This window comes from Pygocentrus nattereri, chromosome 5 (genome assembly GCF_015220715.1).
Source record: "Pygocentrus nattereri isolate fPygNat1 chromosome 5, fPygNat1.pri, whole genome shotgun sequence".
NCBI classification, from domain to species: domain Eukaryota; kingdom Metazoa; phylum Chordata; class Actinopteri; order Characiformes; family Serrasalmidae; genus Pygocentrus; species Pygocentrus nattereri.
In genome coordinates this window covers 33,619,693-33,637,639 of record NC_051215.1, presented here as the reverse complement: position 1 = coordinate 33,637,639, position 17,947 = coordinate 33,619,693, and the positions used below count along the sequence as shown (strand labels likewise).

Genomic DNA, 17,947 nt, shown 5'->3' with positions numbered 1-17,947 from the left:
AGGTTAGAGACTTAGCTTTACGTAACTGATTCAGCCTTAAACCTGTTATAAAGACTTCTGGACTGGGTGCATGTGGCACGGAGTTGTGTGTAAACGAGTAATAATCCCATTACTCTGTTTTCAGGAATGCAGTCGAATACAAAGTGTGGCGACGTCCCATCCTTACCATCAGCGAGCTGGCAGTCTACACGTTAGAAAACCAGAACTAAATCTGCCAACAGGCAAGACACTGCGACTTTATAAACACATAGAAAACATTTATTTGTTAGGTCACTGACATGTACAGCGCTGCATACCCATAAAACAGAACTGATGAACATGCATCTGATAAGTGTACCTTTACCACCTCCCATTGGTTAAAAGTGGGCAGTACAAATGCAGCAGGACCAAGACTGAACTGCTTAAACACGTCTTAAAGCACGTTAAGACGCAAACATTCAAAACACAGGCAGAAAACGAGTTTATTTATTGATACAAAAATTTATTTTAATTTAGAGATTATTATTTTTAACAGAAAGAATTGTAAACCAACACAAAGTGCTAATACTAACCAAAAACAGCAGAGCAATGCAGTCTTCAGAAAAGTGCATTTGATCATATCTAGTGCCATGTGATCAGCATAGGGATGGAATTATATATAAAACATTTGGTCTATTTAAGCAGTCTTCTGTTACACCCTCTGAAAAGAGCATTTCACTTAAAATCCATCATTTAATGCGCATTGGTTATGCTGAAGACTTTTCTCTCAAGTCACCGGGGTGAGGTACCAAGTCATGACTACAAACTGGATGCTGTTTCGTCCATTTACAAGGCTGCTAGAAAACATTCCTCCAAATTCTAAAACGATCCATCATCTGTCTGTCAAATATGATTGGTGATGATCTGTCAAATTGATAAAACTATTAAGAAGAACTACTAAGTTGCACTACTTTTGGTGAACACAACCATTAAATGATCTTTTCTTGGTTTTGTTGGGAAAGACTGCAATGCATGGATCCAAATAACAGACTAAGAAGAGACAAAAAACCCTGGCAGGGCCTCAAGTCACTCAACTTTACCATTTAGAAAAAAAGACAAACAAGAAAAGCTATATTTCAACCTTAGCAAAAATGTTCAAAGACAACTATATAATTATTAACACTGAAAAACATGAAAATTTTACGTATCAGACAGCAGCTTAAAGAGTAGAATTCTTGGGCCTGAGAGGTGTGTGCATTGCATCGCTGGATAATAAAATAATTTTTGCATTTGGTTAGAACAAAAAAACCTACTGAAAGCTAGAGGGAACTGGGCATCCATCGTGGATGAACAACTGGCCTGCATGAGAACTATTGAATGAGGGAGTCACCTTTAAAGATTTTTAAGGCAGTAGAGTGAAGTGCATCAGGCTTACTTTGCAAAAGGTGCTAAGGAACAAGGACCCTTACACACTACAACATCTATAAATACTTACGGCTACAGCACGTTCCACATTACACGGCATCATTAATATGATTTTGCTCATTAATACTCAATGAGGCAAAACTACCGTTATTGGAAAATAAGCACTCAGCCGAGCATAAAGTGTCACATGTTCTTGCTTCCCAAACTCCCAGCAGTAATGTTCATCTCACTTGCTGAAATAACACCAAAAGGCTGTGAAAAAAGGCACCTCTTAACTATGTGGTGTGCAAGGGCCCTTTCATTACAGCAGTCCTTTAACCATTAACTACTCTAATAGCTCCTTCTCTAAAAGCCCCAGTTCCCCCAGCTCATCATGTTCTGTCTCCATAAGACCTCCATCTTTTTGTAGACGCTCTTCATCTATGTCACTCTCCATAAACTCTTCAGGACATCCTCCTTCCAGTGACCCCTCATCTACAGGTGTGTTACGCTTAACTTCCTGATCTTCGTCATCTAACTTTACCAACTGTTCATCCACTTTCATGTCACCTAAAACCTCTTGCACTACTTGATTCTTCTCCTCAGTCTCTCCAACACTCTCTTCCAGCTCTTCCTCACTCTTGATTGGCACTGAATCTTCTGCCTCCACCCATTCTTCGTCCTCTGACTGGGCACTGCTGGAATCTTCACTCTGAGACTCCTCTGAGGCCTCCTGCTTTGGAGGCTCAGTGGAAAGGCTCTCATCATTAATGGATACTTCATCCTCAGGAAGAGGTTTCCAATAGTCATACAGCTTCCCCTGAAATAAAAAAAAGAAAAATAATGTGAAACAATGAAAATGCTTGCTATAAATGTAACTACTTAAAGAAGTTCTAGAAGCAAGATCTGATACCAACAAAGCCACATAGTGACATGAAGCACAGGACAGCAATAAATAAATACCCTGCTCACGTAGAGATAGATTCCAAGAGACAGAAACTTGGATCATTAGAATCAGCCATCTATCGCACTCAAATTATCTACAAACTCCAGAAAATTCTGAAGTGAAACACAAGTAGCTGTTCTACCTGACAAACATCGGTATCAGAGTCCACATCATACCTCAAATGCCTCACAATATCTGGGCTTACCAGGGAAAGTTGAGCCTTATATGCTCATCAGTGAAGAAAGTCAATTACACTGATTTATGCATTGAGCAGGAAGAACTTAAAAAGAAATGCTGGATTGGGCCATGAAGTGACACCAGACCCATCTAGACTCCACAACAACAGGCTCACAGACAGTGGGCACAGCTCTCCCACATATTTACCTGACTGTTGTTGTAAGAAGAAAACCTCCAAAATGATAACTTTGCAGGAAAAGGAAAAAAACATACTTTGCTTTAAATGTAAGTCAATGGAACCAGACTTTTTTCCAAGTCATTTTGGCCCAATTCTTTTGGTCTATTCTGCACACACCATTTCACACAAAATGTAAAAGGCAAGAGGCACTGTCAAATTATGTAAAAATATGAAAAACTAGGAGATACAGAGATTTATTCTGATAGCATCATGATGTAATTCACTGCAGAAAGGCATTATTCAATGAAATCCACTTGTGACCTTATGCCATTGGATTAAAAGGTAGATTTCAAAAACGTCTGAACACCAGGAAAAAACCCCACAGTGGACTTGAATTTTAGTGTGGTAGGTGAAGGCTCCACACATTCTTAAGACACACATCTAATTATGTGCACCCACATGGTTGTGAAAAGCAGAACTGTTAGCCACATAACCTTTAAGCGACATTTACACAGGAGCCTTCTAGGAACTACAGCACCACAGAGACTGAACACCATACCAGTCACACCAATTATCTGCACAGCCAGGAAACAGTTTTCAATCGATGACAGGCTTACAAGGCCTGCATCAACAAGGGTCCCACATACAGGGCAAGGGCAGTCTGCACACACATGGTCCATCAGATGAAGGTATGGCCTTGCAGCTGTAGCCAAACCTGAAGGGCAGTGTCCAAACAGTTAAATGAAACTTCCTTTCCTGTAAGCTTACCTTGCCAGCTGACTAGCATGTGGATCCCAATGGCTACCAGATCAGGCAAAATCCAAGCAAGCAGATAGGAAAGGAAGCATCATTCTACTATTCAAGCACAGCCAAGGTGAACTGGGATTGAGCGCCACACTCGACTTCCCAACTAAAATAGGAAGTGTTTTATGTGTGGGATCCATAGAGCAGCAGAGAATGCAGTAGTGAGAATAAATGGAACCATTAGTAAAACATGGGGTCAAGTATGAAATCTATGTTGAATTTTAAAGACGAGGGGAATGCAGGAAAGACAAAGCAGCTGGTCTAGCCAGCTGGGTCAAGGGTAAGATTTGTCAGAAACAATAAATAAAAAATAAAATCACCCGATCATAATTCCATAGCTGTGTGGCAGTACTCAGTGACAAATAAACAGCATATAACTCAAAATGTGATAAATCTTTTAGAGCCACTATCTCTCCCTGAAAGGATTTTTATGGCTTTGATCTCAGTAAGCAAAACACAGCCTGCACACACCTGGTCAAGACCCATAGGAGTAAAAGGTAGACTTCAAAACTGATTTTCTTAGGTTGTCGATAACAACAGGTATGTGAAGGGAAAGATGTTTAATATTGAACTGACTCTGCAAAGACCTAAAATGGTGCAAAGCCTGACAATAGAGGAGTCCTGAATTGTGCAGATTATGTGAAACCATACTGAAGGTCAGACTTGGATGGCAGCATATGCCTCATCAGTGACTCCTTAACAGTTTTGCCAGGTTCTACTGCAATGGGTTGAGAAGGCAATGCTAGCTTTAGGCATAGTTAGCTCACGGTAGGCAGTGTAAGATCCTGAGGTTTGAGTAGAGTCAATATCAATCTATGCAGTGGACTTGTGCCACTTTGAGAAGAGGAAGGAAAATATAGCGCTGTGTATAGCACTGTGTTTTTGGCTGCATCACATGTCACTGTGCAGATCTGCTTGCAAGATCCCCGGCACAGTATGCACTGTGCTTTGCACTGCCTGAAAAGAAACAGAATGCAAAACACTAGTAGCTCAGTATCAGAAGATGATGAGCATAAGAAACTGAGCTTGTGCATTTGAAGTACGAAAGTATTATTGATTCATGCAACAACTTTTAAGAGACTGAATGTTCAGCAAGTACCAAAACAGTCCATTTTTGCTGACAGAAACTTCACAATAACATCTGGATATGAGTCAGTTTCTTTTCACAATTTTGTGGCATTTTAGCAGAATCAAGAAGAAAAAGCTTGACTAACTGTCCTATACTCCAGTGAGCACCATCACATTTAGAATCATGCCTGGACAGCTACACCAATCACGACAATGAGATTAACATCCTTCTCAAATGAATCTCTTACAGGGAAAATGTTCTCTTACAGGTAGACACTATAATGCAGTGATTCTGTGGCAGCTTGAAAAACAAGGTGCTGTAATACTTACCGAATGCATAAACATAGAACAAACCAATTATTCATACTCAGAAAATAAGTCATGAAAGTTGTTCTATAAGCAGATTCGTACCTCCTGGGGTCGTGATCTTTGAAGGAGTACTTGCCATCTGGTGTAAATTCTTGCAACAAAGTCTTTCACCTGATCAAAACAAAAATGAACTGGTATTGTGCAATATATTACAATAGAAGACAGTCTATACTTTGAGTGAAATTAGTAAAGCTAATTTACCTTACTCCTGTACAGCATTTTCTCACTTTCCCTGATGTCACACTTGATGTGTTTTTCCAGTTCAGCAGAGAGCAGCAACAGTTCATTCTAAAAGAACAAGCAGAGACATATATAAATATTTAAATTTATATTTAAAGTGATCAGAAGTGATGTACTGTGTTTGACAGTCATCATTATTCACAGCACAATTACTTTACAGTTCTCACATTCATATTATTCACATTCTATTGGCTGACAAATCAAACTGAATCGAAACTATATCTTGTATAAAAAGCAAGACAATTTCAATGGTGGCTGAATGTCCTCCAAACAAAACAGCTGACTGTGAGTAAGACTACTGTTCTGTCGCAAGACAAGCTTTCACTGTTCAAGATTCATAACATCTCAGTGTTCAAACGTACAGAACTGCTACTTCACTGCGGCTCACAAAACAGACACAGATCCCTTGTAATACAGAAGGACACATCCCTGCAGGTCTGTCCATAACTTAGGAAATACTCCAATCCTTCTAATCACCACCCACAAATAACAGAGACTTTACCCCCTAGCATGAATATGTCCCTCACACAATACTGTAGTTCTAACAAACACCCTTTTGTGAAAGAAAAAAAAATGTTAATTGGGCTTGTAGGATGACAGCAGTGCTGAACACAGTGGCTGTCTTTACGGACAAACTGTCTTTCTGCGGCTTCCTTAATACACACACAGCTCTAGAAAGAGAATATTTAAGAGAGACGTGGCACTTACTCTCTGGTCTGAGGGTAAAAACTCAAAATTGGAGGCTTCGTTTGTCAAAGCCAAAAGACTATAACAGAGGTAATATGCCTAGGAAAAAAAAAACAGTTACATAAAAATAGTGTATACACGTATACACACAAATATAATATCCTTTAACAAACAATAATGAAGATTAAAGTAAGCCACCCTATAAGCTCCGTTTACCTGCTGGTCTGGTGTGACGGCACAGTCCTCAGTCTCCTGCTGTTCTTTCTGTGTAGCTATGAAGCCCTTTAACAGGGAGGAGGGACGCATTCGAGGCAAGTAACTCCTCAGATCTGACAGCTATGAGCAGGACACAGGGATTATTATGTCAAACAATATTATGTCAAGTATACATATGTATCTTGTCAACATTAACATAGAATTAAAGAACCTATTACAGTGTTACTGGCATTATTTAAACAAGCGTTCAAATAAGGGCTGATGTCCATAAAGTACATCAAGATGTTCTTTTTGCACAGACTAATTTTCAGTTTGCCACTGATAGAATCATAGGTCTATATTCACTTAATATAAAACAGAATACAACAACTTAGCTTAACTATGTTTCGCTCACCTGAAATTCCACACATGAGGGTTTATAAGTGCATCTGTGATTTAACAGTTTTGAGATGATCGATACGCTCAGATGCCTCCTCAATTGCCTTTTCAGTGACACACAAGACAACAATGTTTTAGTGCCTTCTGACATAAAATAAAATGAAGAGAAAACAAACATTCAAAATAAATCAAACATTCCCCCTTTATAACTGTAATAATAACAGAAGGTATTTCACTCACTTTCCCCGGACACTATAAGGCAGGAGCTGCACCAGTCGTCTAAGGTTGTGGTGGTCCTCAGTCAGGTCAATAATAGCCTGACAAACCTGAGACAACTGCAAGCACAGAACAAAACACAGTGAGTGAAAACACAATATCATATGTTTCTCAGTCTGTACAAACTTGAATGCTGTCAAAACGTTTGTTTGTACCCAACAAACATGTCATTTGGGCAGGTGCACCCAAACTTTTGCCATGGTTAACATGGGGACACTGTTTGGGGTTTCATTAAACTGACTGTGAGCATATGTCATTTAGAGTTGGGGTCTCGCCTGGATTTCCCATTGTGTCATGTTCTGAAGGATGTGTTGTAGCAGGCAACTGAGGTCTCCTGTGGGCAGCAGCTGTAAAGAGGTCTCCAGACTCACTCTACACATCAGTGTCAACAGTAACAGCAGCTCCTCGTCAGTGTATGCCCTTGGACACAAGGCAGCACATAGTGCTAGGTACTGCACCCACACACCAACACATGCAAAGAAAGTCAGCAACAACAACAAACACAAAAAATAAGCCATGGGCACCAGAATATTTTTATAAAGTTATATTCAGCAATATAAAAACAGATATTGTATTGTCTCTTCACTGAAATACAAACAGATTACCTTAACAACATTCTCAAAATTGTGTTCTGGAAATGTCTCTCGTTGCTTCCCAGTTCTTGTTCTGTCAGGCTGGATTTCCAAACTCTCTCTGGGCAAGGCAAGGAAAGTTTATTTATATAACACCTTTCATACACTGCTATAATTCAAAGTGCTTTACAAATGAGAAAATACACATTCAGAAAACACAGAGTTGTTTAAAATAAAATAAATAAATGAGAACAGAAATGAAAAAAAAAAAAATAGATTTTAAAGAAAGAACTCATTCAATTAAAATCAAATTAGAAATTAAATTAGGATAGTTAAAAAATTTTGGAAAAAAAAAAAACAATGAAAAAGTGCCATTACAGAGGAAAAGGATCTAGAAACTCCAAGTGTTTTAAACTGTGCTGAATGCTGCTCAAACAGGAACTGGATTTAAAAGTGTACAGCGTCGGGGTTCTTCTAATGCTCTCTGTCAACTGGTTCTATTTAAGAGCAGCATAGTAGCAGAACGCTGCTTCTTAGTGTCTAGTCTTCATCTTCTGCAGGACTAACTGACTAGTACCCAATGATTTGAGAGTTCTGTTCAACTCATAATGCTGCAACATATGAAATAAATATTCTGGTCCTGCACCACTGAGCAAGTTGTAGACCAGTATTAGTACCTCAAAGTCTATTCTGTAACAGACTGGGAGCCAGTGTATGGATTTAAGAATGAAGGTGATGTGTTCCCTTCTTTTACTTCTAGTGAGACTCTGGCAGCCGCATCTTGAATCATTTGAAGCTGTTTGATTGTCTTTTTTGGGAGTCCAGTTAGGAGACCGTTACAGTAAACAGTCCTACTAGAAATAAAGGCATGGAGGAGTTTTTCCAGTTCTGCTTTAGTCAGACAACCTCAAATCTTGTTGACGTCCTTAAGGTGATTAAAAAGCTGATTTAGTAACTGCTCTGACATGACTGCTAAAACTAAGATCAGAGTCCATTAGTAAATCGAGGTTACATAGTTCTTTACATTTTAGGGCTCTTAATTCCAGATAGGCAGCTAGTCTGTGCCTTTCACTGCTATTCCCAAATAAAGTAATTTATTGTTTATCTTTGTTCAACTGCAAAAACCGTTGACCCATCGAGTTGGGTAATGAGCTCAAGGCACTTACAAAGTGAGACAATGGGACCATAGTTGTTTGAGAAGAGGGCCATAGCTGTGGTAAGATATCCCATAGTCTTAAAGTATTTGGCCAAGAGGCAGCATGTAAAAATTGAATAAGAGTGGTATGAACTAAACAATTTAACCTCTAGCAATGCACTTTAAAACAATTTATACCATATTTACATCACTACTTCCAGTACAGATACTTTCTCGAAACAGACAACAAAGCAATTTTTTGTCGCTCTGGACATAAACGTCTCCTAAAAGCTGTATATGTAAATGTAAATACATTTATTTTGAGACCAGCGCCGATCTAGAATTTATTCTTGTTAAGGTCACAGTAAGTATGACAGAAATCTGAATCTAGATTAGCCTTCCTACTTAATGAGTTTTATGAATATGCTCCACCTGAAGTTGGTACTTACAGTAGATCTCCCTCTGTAAAATGGGGTTGCAGAGCCTCCAGAGGAAACAGATTGACAAATGACACACCCATGTTGAGGAAGACTAGGGCAACATCCTTTATACTGGGCACCCACACCTCAAACTTCTTATTGCTGTTTTCCACTAGAACATATAAGCAGCAGCAGCTTTAAAGTGTGTTCTATAGTAACACAGCATGGAGCACTGGGTTAAAGAAATCATAGCATACCTATATGCTGAGCAGCAAACAAGGCAATAGTAGTCATGGCCTGCAGAATCTGTGCACAGGTGCTGGGGTTTGGGTGGACTGACATCATCTGCCATGTATTTAAACAAATTTGTAGTTATCAACATCAACTAAAATGCACAATACACACTAAAAGTAATTAATAATACAAGTCAGAAGAGTATGAGGTGAGAGATTTCCAATGTTTGTGAAATCTGAATTACTATAATGGTGATATCTAAAAATTATTAATACAGTCTTGCAAAATAAATAAATAAAAATCAAGTATAGCAAATATTGAATGTTTCCCTACACTATCACACCCACTAAACCTGACAATTACGTATAATCAGGTGTGTGGGTAGGTAAATCATCAGAGTTGAGCGTGCAACTCAGATCTACTTTCTAGTCTTATTTTTTTTAGCTCAAACATTCATCACTGAAAATCTTTAATAAAACACACATATAAACATATTTAATAACATCCCGAGTCAAATTACAGAGAGCAACATTGTTACATTGCAATAAAACATAAAATAATTTTTTTTTCACCAATACATTAACAAAAGCACATAAACAGTAATTATGGATTAGGAAACATGGATATGCATTCTCTGTAGAAGAGGTGCTCTTATTTTCATTTAGAAAATAAACAAGACCTATAATTGACAGAGGCCACCTAAACATTTGCACACGTGTCATACTAAATTATTAAACCATTAAAAAAAACTTCACCTCATATTTTGAAAAGTTGTAACTGCAAACATGCATTCAAGAGCATGCTTCACACTGCTACCTGAGCATTAAATGAGCACCAAAGCCATGTCCATGTGTTTTATATATGTAGTCTGAAGGATGAATTAAATTAGACCTCTAATGCACTATTCGTTGTCTTTCCTAACATGACAGTTATCGCTTTTGAAGTACTGTCATCAGGTCACTTCTCAAAACAACGTAATATCAAACTGCATCGACCAGGACTCAGCTGGTAAGTGCATTTCTTATATTGAGAGGTGTTTACCTGGAAGAGCCAGCATGTGACTTGAGGCTGGCAGCTGGAGGTGGAGTAAGCTCTCCTAAACAAGCCTGCACTTAGCAGCAGCAGGACATGCTCTGCCGGTGCTCTGCACAAAAGACAAACAGTCATTCAGACCAATCATTTCCCAGTCATGTACATTCCTGGCTATCTCTGCATAAGTGCAGAGGTGGAAAAATGTTCAATTTACATAAATCTTTGTCCTAATACAAGACACAGTCAACACATCCCTCATGTGTAAGCCTGGATTAAATGATGAAATGATGACTGTCTTACTGCAGCAGGGTCTGCTGGGCTCTGTTTTTTGGGGTCACACGGATCTTCCTTAGGTCCAGACTCTGGTGATCAAAAAGTCTGCCAAAACTGCCTAGCGTGAACACTTCCTCTCCAGGGTGGATGTCTTTAATGGCACACGAGGTAACTGGGAACTTCTGTAAGAATTCCCTATAACAAAGTAAACCAAGGATATACATAACTGCTGATTATCTGTTCAGTACACCAATGTGCATGTGCAAATGACAATAACAAAAAACATACCTTTGCTCATGTGAAAGTGCTGCTTCTGCATTTTCTTTCTCTTCATCTTCCTCCAGTTTCAACAGGTCTTCTTTGCAAGCCTCAAGCAACTGCATTTCAAGCTCTTTTGACCTAGAAATTAAATTTAGATTTCATCAGTTACAAAAATTAAATTTTATCATTTACAATAACTGGACCAGAAGGTTTTTTTTTTGTAAAATACTGCTACTAATAATAACAGTAATAACAACAATAATTTAATGTTAAAAAGCTACATTATGTCACATGGCAACATTCCATACATTAAATACTGGAACTAACAAAGTTGGCTTATTTAAATTTTGAGAAGGCGGTTAGATTAATGAGCTACAACACTTCTCCACACCAGCCTGGGGCTCTATAAAAAACATTCTACGTTTTTACTTGTTCTATGTGTTTCCAAAGATTAAAAGATGAAATACTGTAAACTGTCCCATACTGTAAAAAAATATTTTCCAAGGTTAAGTGCAGTCACATAATATACAATGTCTAACTTACTTTTGATTCTGCTCTTTCTCCTTCAGCATCTGCTCCAGTGTGTTCTTGTAACTTTTAACTTTACTTTTCAAATCCTGAGGCTACCAGAAAATAAACACATGAAATAGATATAGATCAAAATATTTTTATGTATTGGATAAAACTTACATGGTGCCTTGTAAAAAGCCATAAAGAAGCCTTGTGCTACTCCTTTAAGTGAAATAGCGATAGTTACTATTAACCTTCTGGTATATTGTAAATTCAGAAATTAAAAAAATTTGATCTGCCGTGAACATAATCAGAAATAGTGTGTGTGTTAGGTGTTAAGACTGTTTTAAAAAAAGCAAGTTTAGGCATAATCCTGTAAAATATCTACAATCATTTGGATGTAATTTTGTCAAACCATATTTGTATGCCTGTCAAACTATCAAACATTTAAATACTCAATTGTTTAAAACATTCTTATTATGATAATACATTTTATTAAGCCTTTTCTAGTGTTCACCACAGCATAAAGCAGACAGAAACTTACAGCTGCTTTAGGGGCTGGTGTGCTGGGCTCAGAGAACGCTCCCATCTCTGGGGTGGTGGGCACACGTGCACTGCGCTCCATGATTTCTTGCAGGGACAGCAGCTGCTCCTCATCGCTGCTACTGCTGCTGTTAAGACTCAGAGCACAGCTCTCCGGTCCCAACTCCCCATCATAGCCGAGCTCCAAATCTAGAGGATCCTTCCAAACCATGCCTTTTTTCTTTTCTCTATCCTGCTTTGCAGGTGTGACGTGCACACTTGCTCTTGGGATATCATCTGGGTCCTGTTTTGGGGTCTTTATTTCACCCTTCTTTAATCCCATGGGGCTATTGGAGGTAGGTGCTTTAAGTTCTGACTGGTGGGGAGGAGAGCTGATCTTAATTTCTTTTATAAGGCATGGCAAGGAACTTGTGTGTGAGGAGGCAGTTGAACTTCTTTCATCCCTGCTCTTTTGGGTAAGCTTGCAGGAAAGTAACGGGGACATGTCAGCAGTGAGCAAATTATCCACCTGGCATTTGCTTTCATTAGATTTTTTAATCTCCTCTTTCAGACAACCTATTCCGGTGTTATTAGTGGGCTGAGTCACCAGCTGGGGTTTGCAATTCTCTGACCCTGGTTCTCTGCTTTGCTCTTTGAAGAGCTGTCTGGGTAAACTGCTGGACAAAGAGATAGAAGTCCTTTTTCTATCTTCTAATATTAGCGAGCCTTTCTCACTAGTTGTCTTTAGGATGGCACATTTGACGTACTTTGGTGGTGAGCTGATATTCTGAGCTCCAGTTGAAGAACTGATGTTTGCAGATGTCGGGGTGAGGCAACTGTCCTCCTGACACAATCTCTTGCCCTCCCTCTTTCCATCTGTACTGCTTTCTTTTCGTCTCTTTAGGGATAACCTGCCACCTGCGGGCACAAAAAAGGAATGCAAAAAGCGATTCAAATATTTTTGTTAAAAAATGCTTTAATATGCAAGATGATTTTAGCAATATTTATGTGCCTTACTGACCAATTAAGGCTCAGCAAAGCCTAACTGAGACATCATTTATCATGTAAAATCTATAACATAACATTGCAGCAGACAATATACAACGGAGATGTACTATGACATTATGTTATTTAAAAAAAAGCCTTTTCAACAAACACTGATCAAAGAAATGCATCTTCTGAGTAAAAGTCATATGCAACAGTCAAACTGTAAGGTTTTAACATTTGCTATAGAACGTGACTAGCATCGTACCTGGTGTGTTCGCCTGGCTGGGTGTGCTTTCTTCCTATGAAGGCCAATGGACAGGGGAGAGACATACATTATCACAGACAACACCAACGTCGCTTGTTTAGTAAATTAATGGTGGTTAACAGACATGTGTCAAATGTAATGAAACATAGAAATCCAAAAATAACAGTTTTCAGAATTTCAGCGCTTCCTAATAGTGTAAAATCAGTATAGCAAGAACATCCACTCCTCATTTGTGTTTTCCATTTTCAAACATGCTGCATGCCTCTCATGTTCTTTATGGTGCATGCCAGCAGGCTGCTCACAGGCTGAATATTACGGGGAAAAATGATTTATAATCGAATATCTGAGTACGGACCAGTTAATAAGGACTTTTTGCACATTTTGACACAATCTCTTGTTTACGAAGTTCTCTCACCAGGCATGACAAAACAGGGCTGTGTAAAGAAGAACTGTGATCCCCATTCAGCAGCTTGTCCTCCTTTTCAGCAGAGTGCTGGACCTGCTGCTCCACACTGCTGCCAGGGTTCCTACCTTCCCTCCGAGAGGCTGATGAAGTATGGCTCTCTGAAAAAGGCCTGGAAACAGGCGGGGGAGACACAGGACTCTGCTGTTGCTGCTGAGGGCTCCCTGAGTGCAGCATAACCTTATCAACCTAAATATCGGAGAATTATAAGACATGGGTATCAAGAAAAATATGTAAGAGACAGAGAACTAAAATAGATATTAATAAATATTTGACTATACAATAAAAATATTGTACGGGCGGATACTGTGTGTGGTCTTCACTGAGTAGTACTACACAAAGCACAGTATACTGGCCATTTACCACAGAAAAGTAGTAGATGTAAGTCTAGTACAAAGAAAAAATGAAAAAAGAAGCATAGATGTGAGAAATGTCTCTCTCTGTACACAGACATCTGAACAATTACCTTGAGGTTCTCGTTCAACTTCTTACACAAAGCCAAGGCAAATTCCCTCTCTCTGTTGTAAGAATTTGTCCTTTGGAACAGCACACCTTTTTTAGCAGCAGAGTGGAGTGACCCATCTTTACTGGAGTGAGTGTTGTCATTGTTGTCAATTTGCAGTTTTCTCATGAACACATTGTTACTGGAGAGTCTGTCCTGACCTCCTCCTGAGCTTTTTTTGGAACCTGAAGATGAGGCTACAGCAGACGTACTTGTGCGCTCCAGCTCAGGACCTTTGAGAGGCAACATGCGTTTTGGCAGTGGGTTTAAGACTCCCAGAGTGTTTACATTCTTATCGTCAGGCTCCTGAGATAGGCGGCTTGTCACCAGATGAATTGTGCTTGTCTCATCGGTGCTGGAATGGCGAGGAACACCAAGTGGAATGAGCTCTTTCACTGGAATAGAAAAAGAGAAGATGTGGTGTTAGGTTTACTCTGTAGCTTTTGCACATGCATAATGAATTAACTGAATAAATGACTGTATGCCCCTGTCAAGCATGCAAAACAAGAAACATCCCAGTCTGAAAGACAGTAAAGCCAGAATATTTTGATTTATTTGCTGAAACTTGAGGAGTTATGCCCAATCACCAAACATGCAGGATCTTGCAATACAAACCTTTTATGTCAGCAGGAGAGATCTGATGCAGAGCAAGTGACAGTACCACATCCCAGTATTCAGTAAAGCCATTATTTGATAAAGCAAGACGTATGCCACTTGATATAATAGACATTATTCAGTTTTTGTGTGAGTTAGGCACTCTAACTCACACAAAACTAAGCACTCAATTAAGTATCTGTAACTTGTCTGAAATGCATCCCTCACCCATAGAGGTGATACGCTGCTTGAGGTTACTTTTCATTTTAACTGATGAAAGAAAGACACTGTGTCCTTAGAGGTCTCCTAGGTCATCTGTATAGAATAAGAGGCATTTTAGTATATAGCTTGGTATATATAAAAATATCAGGAATAAGCTATATTTGGAAAACGTATCAGAGAATGGCTTGAGAGAACAAATTCTCTCTAAAGTATCAATTATTTTTTTTCTTTAAAAACAAAGCTGTGGTTATTTAGCATTGATTCCCTGAAGTAACGATCAGTCAAGAGAAGAGATGATGTTACAGTAATAGAGCAATATGAAAGTTAATTGCAAACCTCAGTTCCAAAAAATTATGTGGAATGCATATAAAACAGAAAACTGATCTTAAATACGCTTTTACCTTTATTAAAATTATACCAAAAATTTAATTTATAAAATGCATGGGGCTCATTCACCGTCTTCCTAATGTTTTTTCTTACATTTGTTGTTGAGAAAAGTCCTAACAAAAGTCTACGTCAGATTGGTGACATATTCCTAAACCACAGAATTGTTTGCACATTTGTGCTCTTGAGTGTATGAAAATTCTGCTCTTAACTAAGAACAAATCACAAAGAAGAAAACACTGGTAATGTCAGAATCTTGAACTCTTGAAAACTGTGCAGGTGTGTTTTAAGAAGAAATTTCTTTTCAAGAATGTTTGATGAATGAGGCCTGAAGTTTCTCAAAGAGCACATGCAAGGAGTTTAGACATTTTAAATTCTGTGGTGTATAATGTCACCAACAGACTCTGAGAATACAGATAAATCATTGTGTGTAAAGAGCAAGGCTGAAAAGTACAAACGAATGACCTTCGACTGCTCACACAGTACTGCATAAAAACAGGCTCAGGAATCACCACAGGAAAACTCAGGAAAACTTAACACAGTTCATCACTATGTTTAACTGATGCACAGTAGAAATTTGTATTGTGGTCTGACGAGTGACTGTTTCAGATTGTTTATGGAAATAATGGTTGTGTTCTCTGTGCCAAAGAAGAAAAGGATCATCCACATTGTTCCCAGTGAAAGGTTCAAAAGGCAGGGTCTGCCCTTTTATGGGGAGGTATTAGTGCCCATGTCATGGGTAGCATGCACAGCTGTGATGGCACCATTATTCCTAAAAGATAAATACACATTTTGGGACAACATATGCTGCTTTCTATACAATGTGGTTTTTCAGGAATATCCATGTTTATTTCAACATGATAATGTCAATCAACATTCTGCATGTTACAACAACATTTGTGTATGTGTGTGTGTGTGTGTGTATATATATATATATATATATATATATATATATAAACTGGGTCCAAATGAAAGCTTTGACAGCAAGCAAATAGTGCCCGTTAAATTGATCAAACACATTTTAATGGAAAGACACAGGTTGAAAACCTATTTTAAAATTTGACACAACAGACACATGGTCTTGTGAAGGACAACATGAAATATTTTGCTTGCCTTTCAAGAGGGAAAGAAAAGTGCCTGCATACTAGTTTGAACTACCAAGCAGTTATTTTTTCTTTTTTAAGCTCAGCAGTGTTGCTGAAATGCTCATCCATGCAGTGCACGGGCAGCCGATGATAGAGGATCATTGACACAAGAAGCGGATGGAGGCTGGCACAAACTGTCCAGATCAACAACAGATAGCCAAGTGACAGTTCAAAACAGGGAACCGCACTGTTCAGCAGACAGCTCTAACAGATCATAAAGTGTGGCTAAGAGCAGAGAAAGTATCCTGACCAAAAAGTGTTTTAAAACACTGTTCGGCGAAAGTGAAGAGTTACGAGTTTGCTTTAATATGCGTTTATATCCGTTTATTACTCTGTTATTCTACTGAACCTATTTCTAGCATAACGTTACATTGTGCTAAGAAAGCCACTGTCAACATCCTCGGGACACTAGCAGGTACTGCAAAGTGTAATCGTTTTAAAACCGTTCTGTCATTCTATCGTTATTTGACTAATGAGTTAAAATATTTACATAGCTAAGTAGCTAACGTAGCTAAGCGTGCTGCTCCGTGATGGTAAACATCAGAACAAGGCTAACTTAACTCTGTAATTTGTGCTGATTTGGCGGTCCTATCTGGGTAAGTTAAGGTTATCTGCAACACCTCTAAAGCACCAATAAGTAAAGCAATACATTTTATTCAAAAACAGTCGGAAACCACCTGGTAGCTGAATTAGTAATGTTCACCTGTAGCTATAAATACCAACGGTGCGAGGTGTGGCTAAACAACTGAAGTAGCCAATTTACGGGGTTGGCGTTGTGCAACATTAGTTATAAAGCTAACTTCGGTGAGAAAGGACAAATACAGCGGCGACAATAGTGAACAGTTACTGGAACTAACAACACATCGCCGCGCTAAGTAGCTAGTTAGCAATGATAGCTAACGCTGCCTACGTTGTGGCTAGTGTTAGCCGTTCGTGTTAGCCAGCCTACTAGTTACAATAACGTCAGTTCGTTATTTAGAATAAAGACAAAGAAGACAGTATTTCATGGTGTTTTAGCAACACATCATTCCCCATACCTGCACTGCATTCTCACACAAGCCAGCGGGCAGTCTCTTTGCAGATGTGTATGTAAACATCCGTGTTTAACAGCTCTCGTTCTCACTCGTAGGAAGCCGCCATTCGTGACTGGGCGGAGTCACGTGAGCTTTTACTGTTTTTTCAGTATTGAAACTAAAGGCACATCCGTGTCGCCAGATTTGCGGTTTTCACTACAAACCGATCGAAAACAAACAGGCAGTGGAGTTTTTTTATAACTAAACAAAAATGGTCGAGAAAAAATGTTTTTGAGTTGATACATGGAATTCTTAATGTCCATATAAACTTAACATATCGTTGGGCTTTCTCCAGTCATATTCAAATGTTTGGGCACCCCTGGTCAAGTTACATTTTGCCGCTGTTTCTAAGTGAAAGTATGTACACACCCTCTACAGGGAACAACACACTGCACGTTTCTGCACATTTTAATGAACAATTTGCAGAATTAAATGACCAATTGGCAAAAGGGAAACTGAAAAGGATTTATCAATGAATACCTCACATCAGTAAACTCAGAGCACATCTCGGGATATGACACTACTTGAAGTCTACAGTTCGGTGGGTTCCCTCTGGTTCAGCGCTGCCCTCAGTGTGGCCTGCAGCCCAAAATTGGCCTGTGATGATGTTTCTTTTGGCCTGCCAGAATTTTATCCTTACCTCATCCCCAAAT

General features: G+C 38.9%; 1 protein-coding gene across 2 annotated transcripts; it reads right to left on the bottom strand.

The window, feature by feature from the left end:
- Window positions 1-460: 460 nt before the first annotated feature.
- slf2 (SMC5-SMC6 complex localization factor 2) lies at window positions 461-17,382 on the bottom strand. Of its 2 annotated transcripts, XM_037538786.1 has the most exons (21): window positions 17,259-17,376; window positions 14,699-14,785; window positions 13,841-14,271; window positions 13,327-13,563; window positions 12,912-12,945; window positions 11,682-12,577; window positions 11,171-11,250; window positions 10,655-10,765; window positions 10,394-10,561; window positions 10,103-10,205; window positions 9,085-9,172; window positions 8,858-8,999; window positions 7,307-7,394; window positions 6,977-7,153; window positions 6,666-6,760; window positions 6,442-6,529; window positions 6,048-6,167; window positions 5,853-5,930; window positions 5,106-5,192; window positions 4,947-5,015; window positions 461-2,182 (listed from the first exon to the last, which is right to left on the bottom strand). In XM_037538786.1, exons 2-21 carry the CDS (start codon window positions 14,733-14,735, stop codon window positions 1,709-1,711), a joined length of 3,603 nt encoding a protein of 1,200 aa, XP_037394683.1. In that variant the 5' UTR covers window positions 14,736-14,785; window positions 17,259-17,376; the 3' UTR covers window positions 461-1,708. The 2 variants fall into 2 exon arrangements, with proteins under 2 accessions (XP_037394683.1, XP_017576942.1); XM_017721453.2 differs by lacking the exon at window positions 14,699-14,785 and having other exon boundaries at window positions 17,259-17,382.
- Window positions 17,383-17,947: the final 565 nt, after the last annotated feature.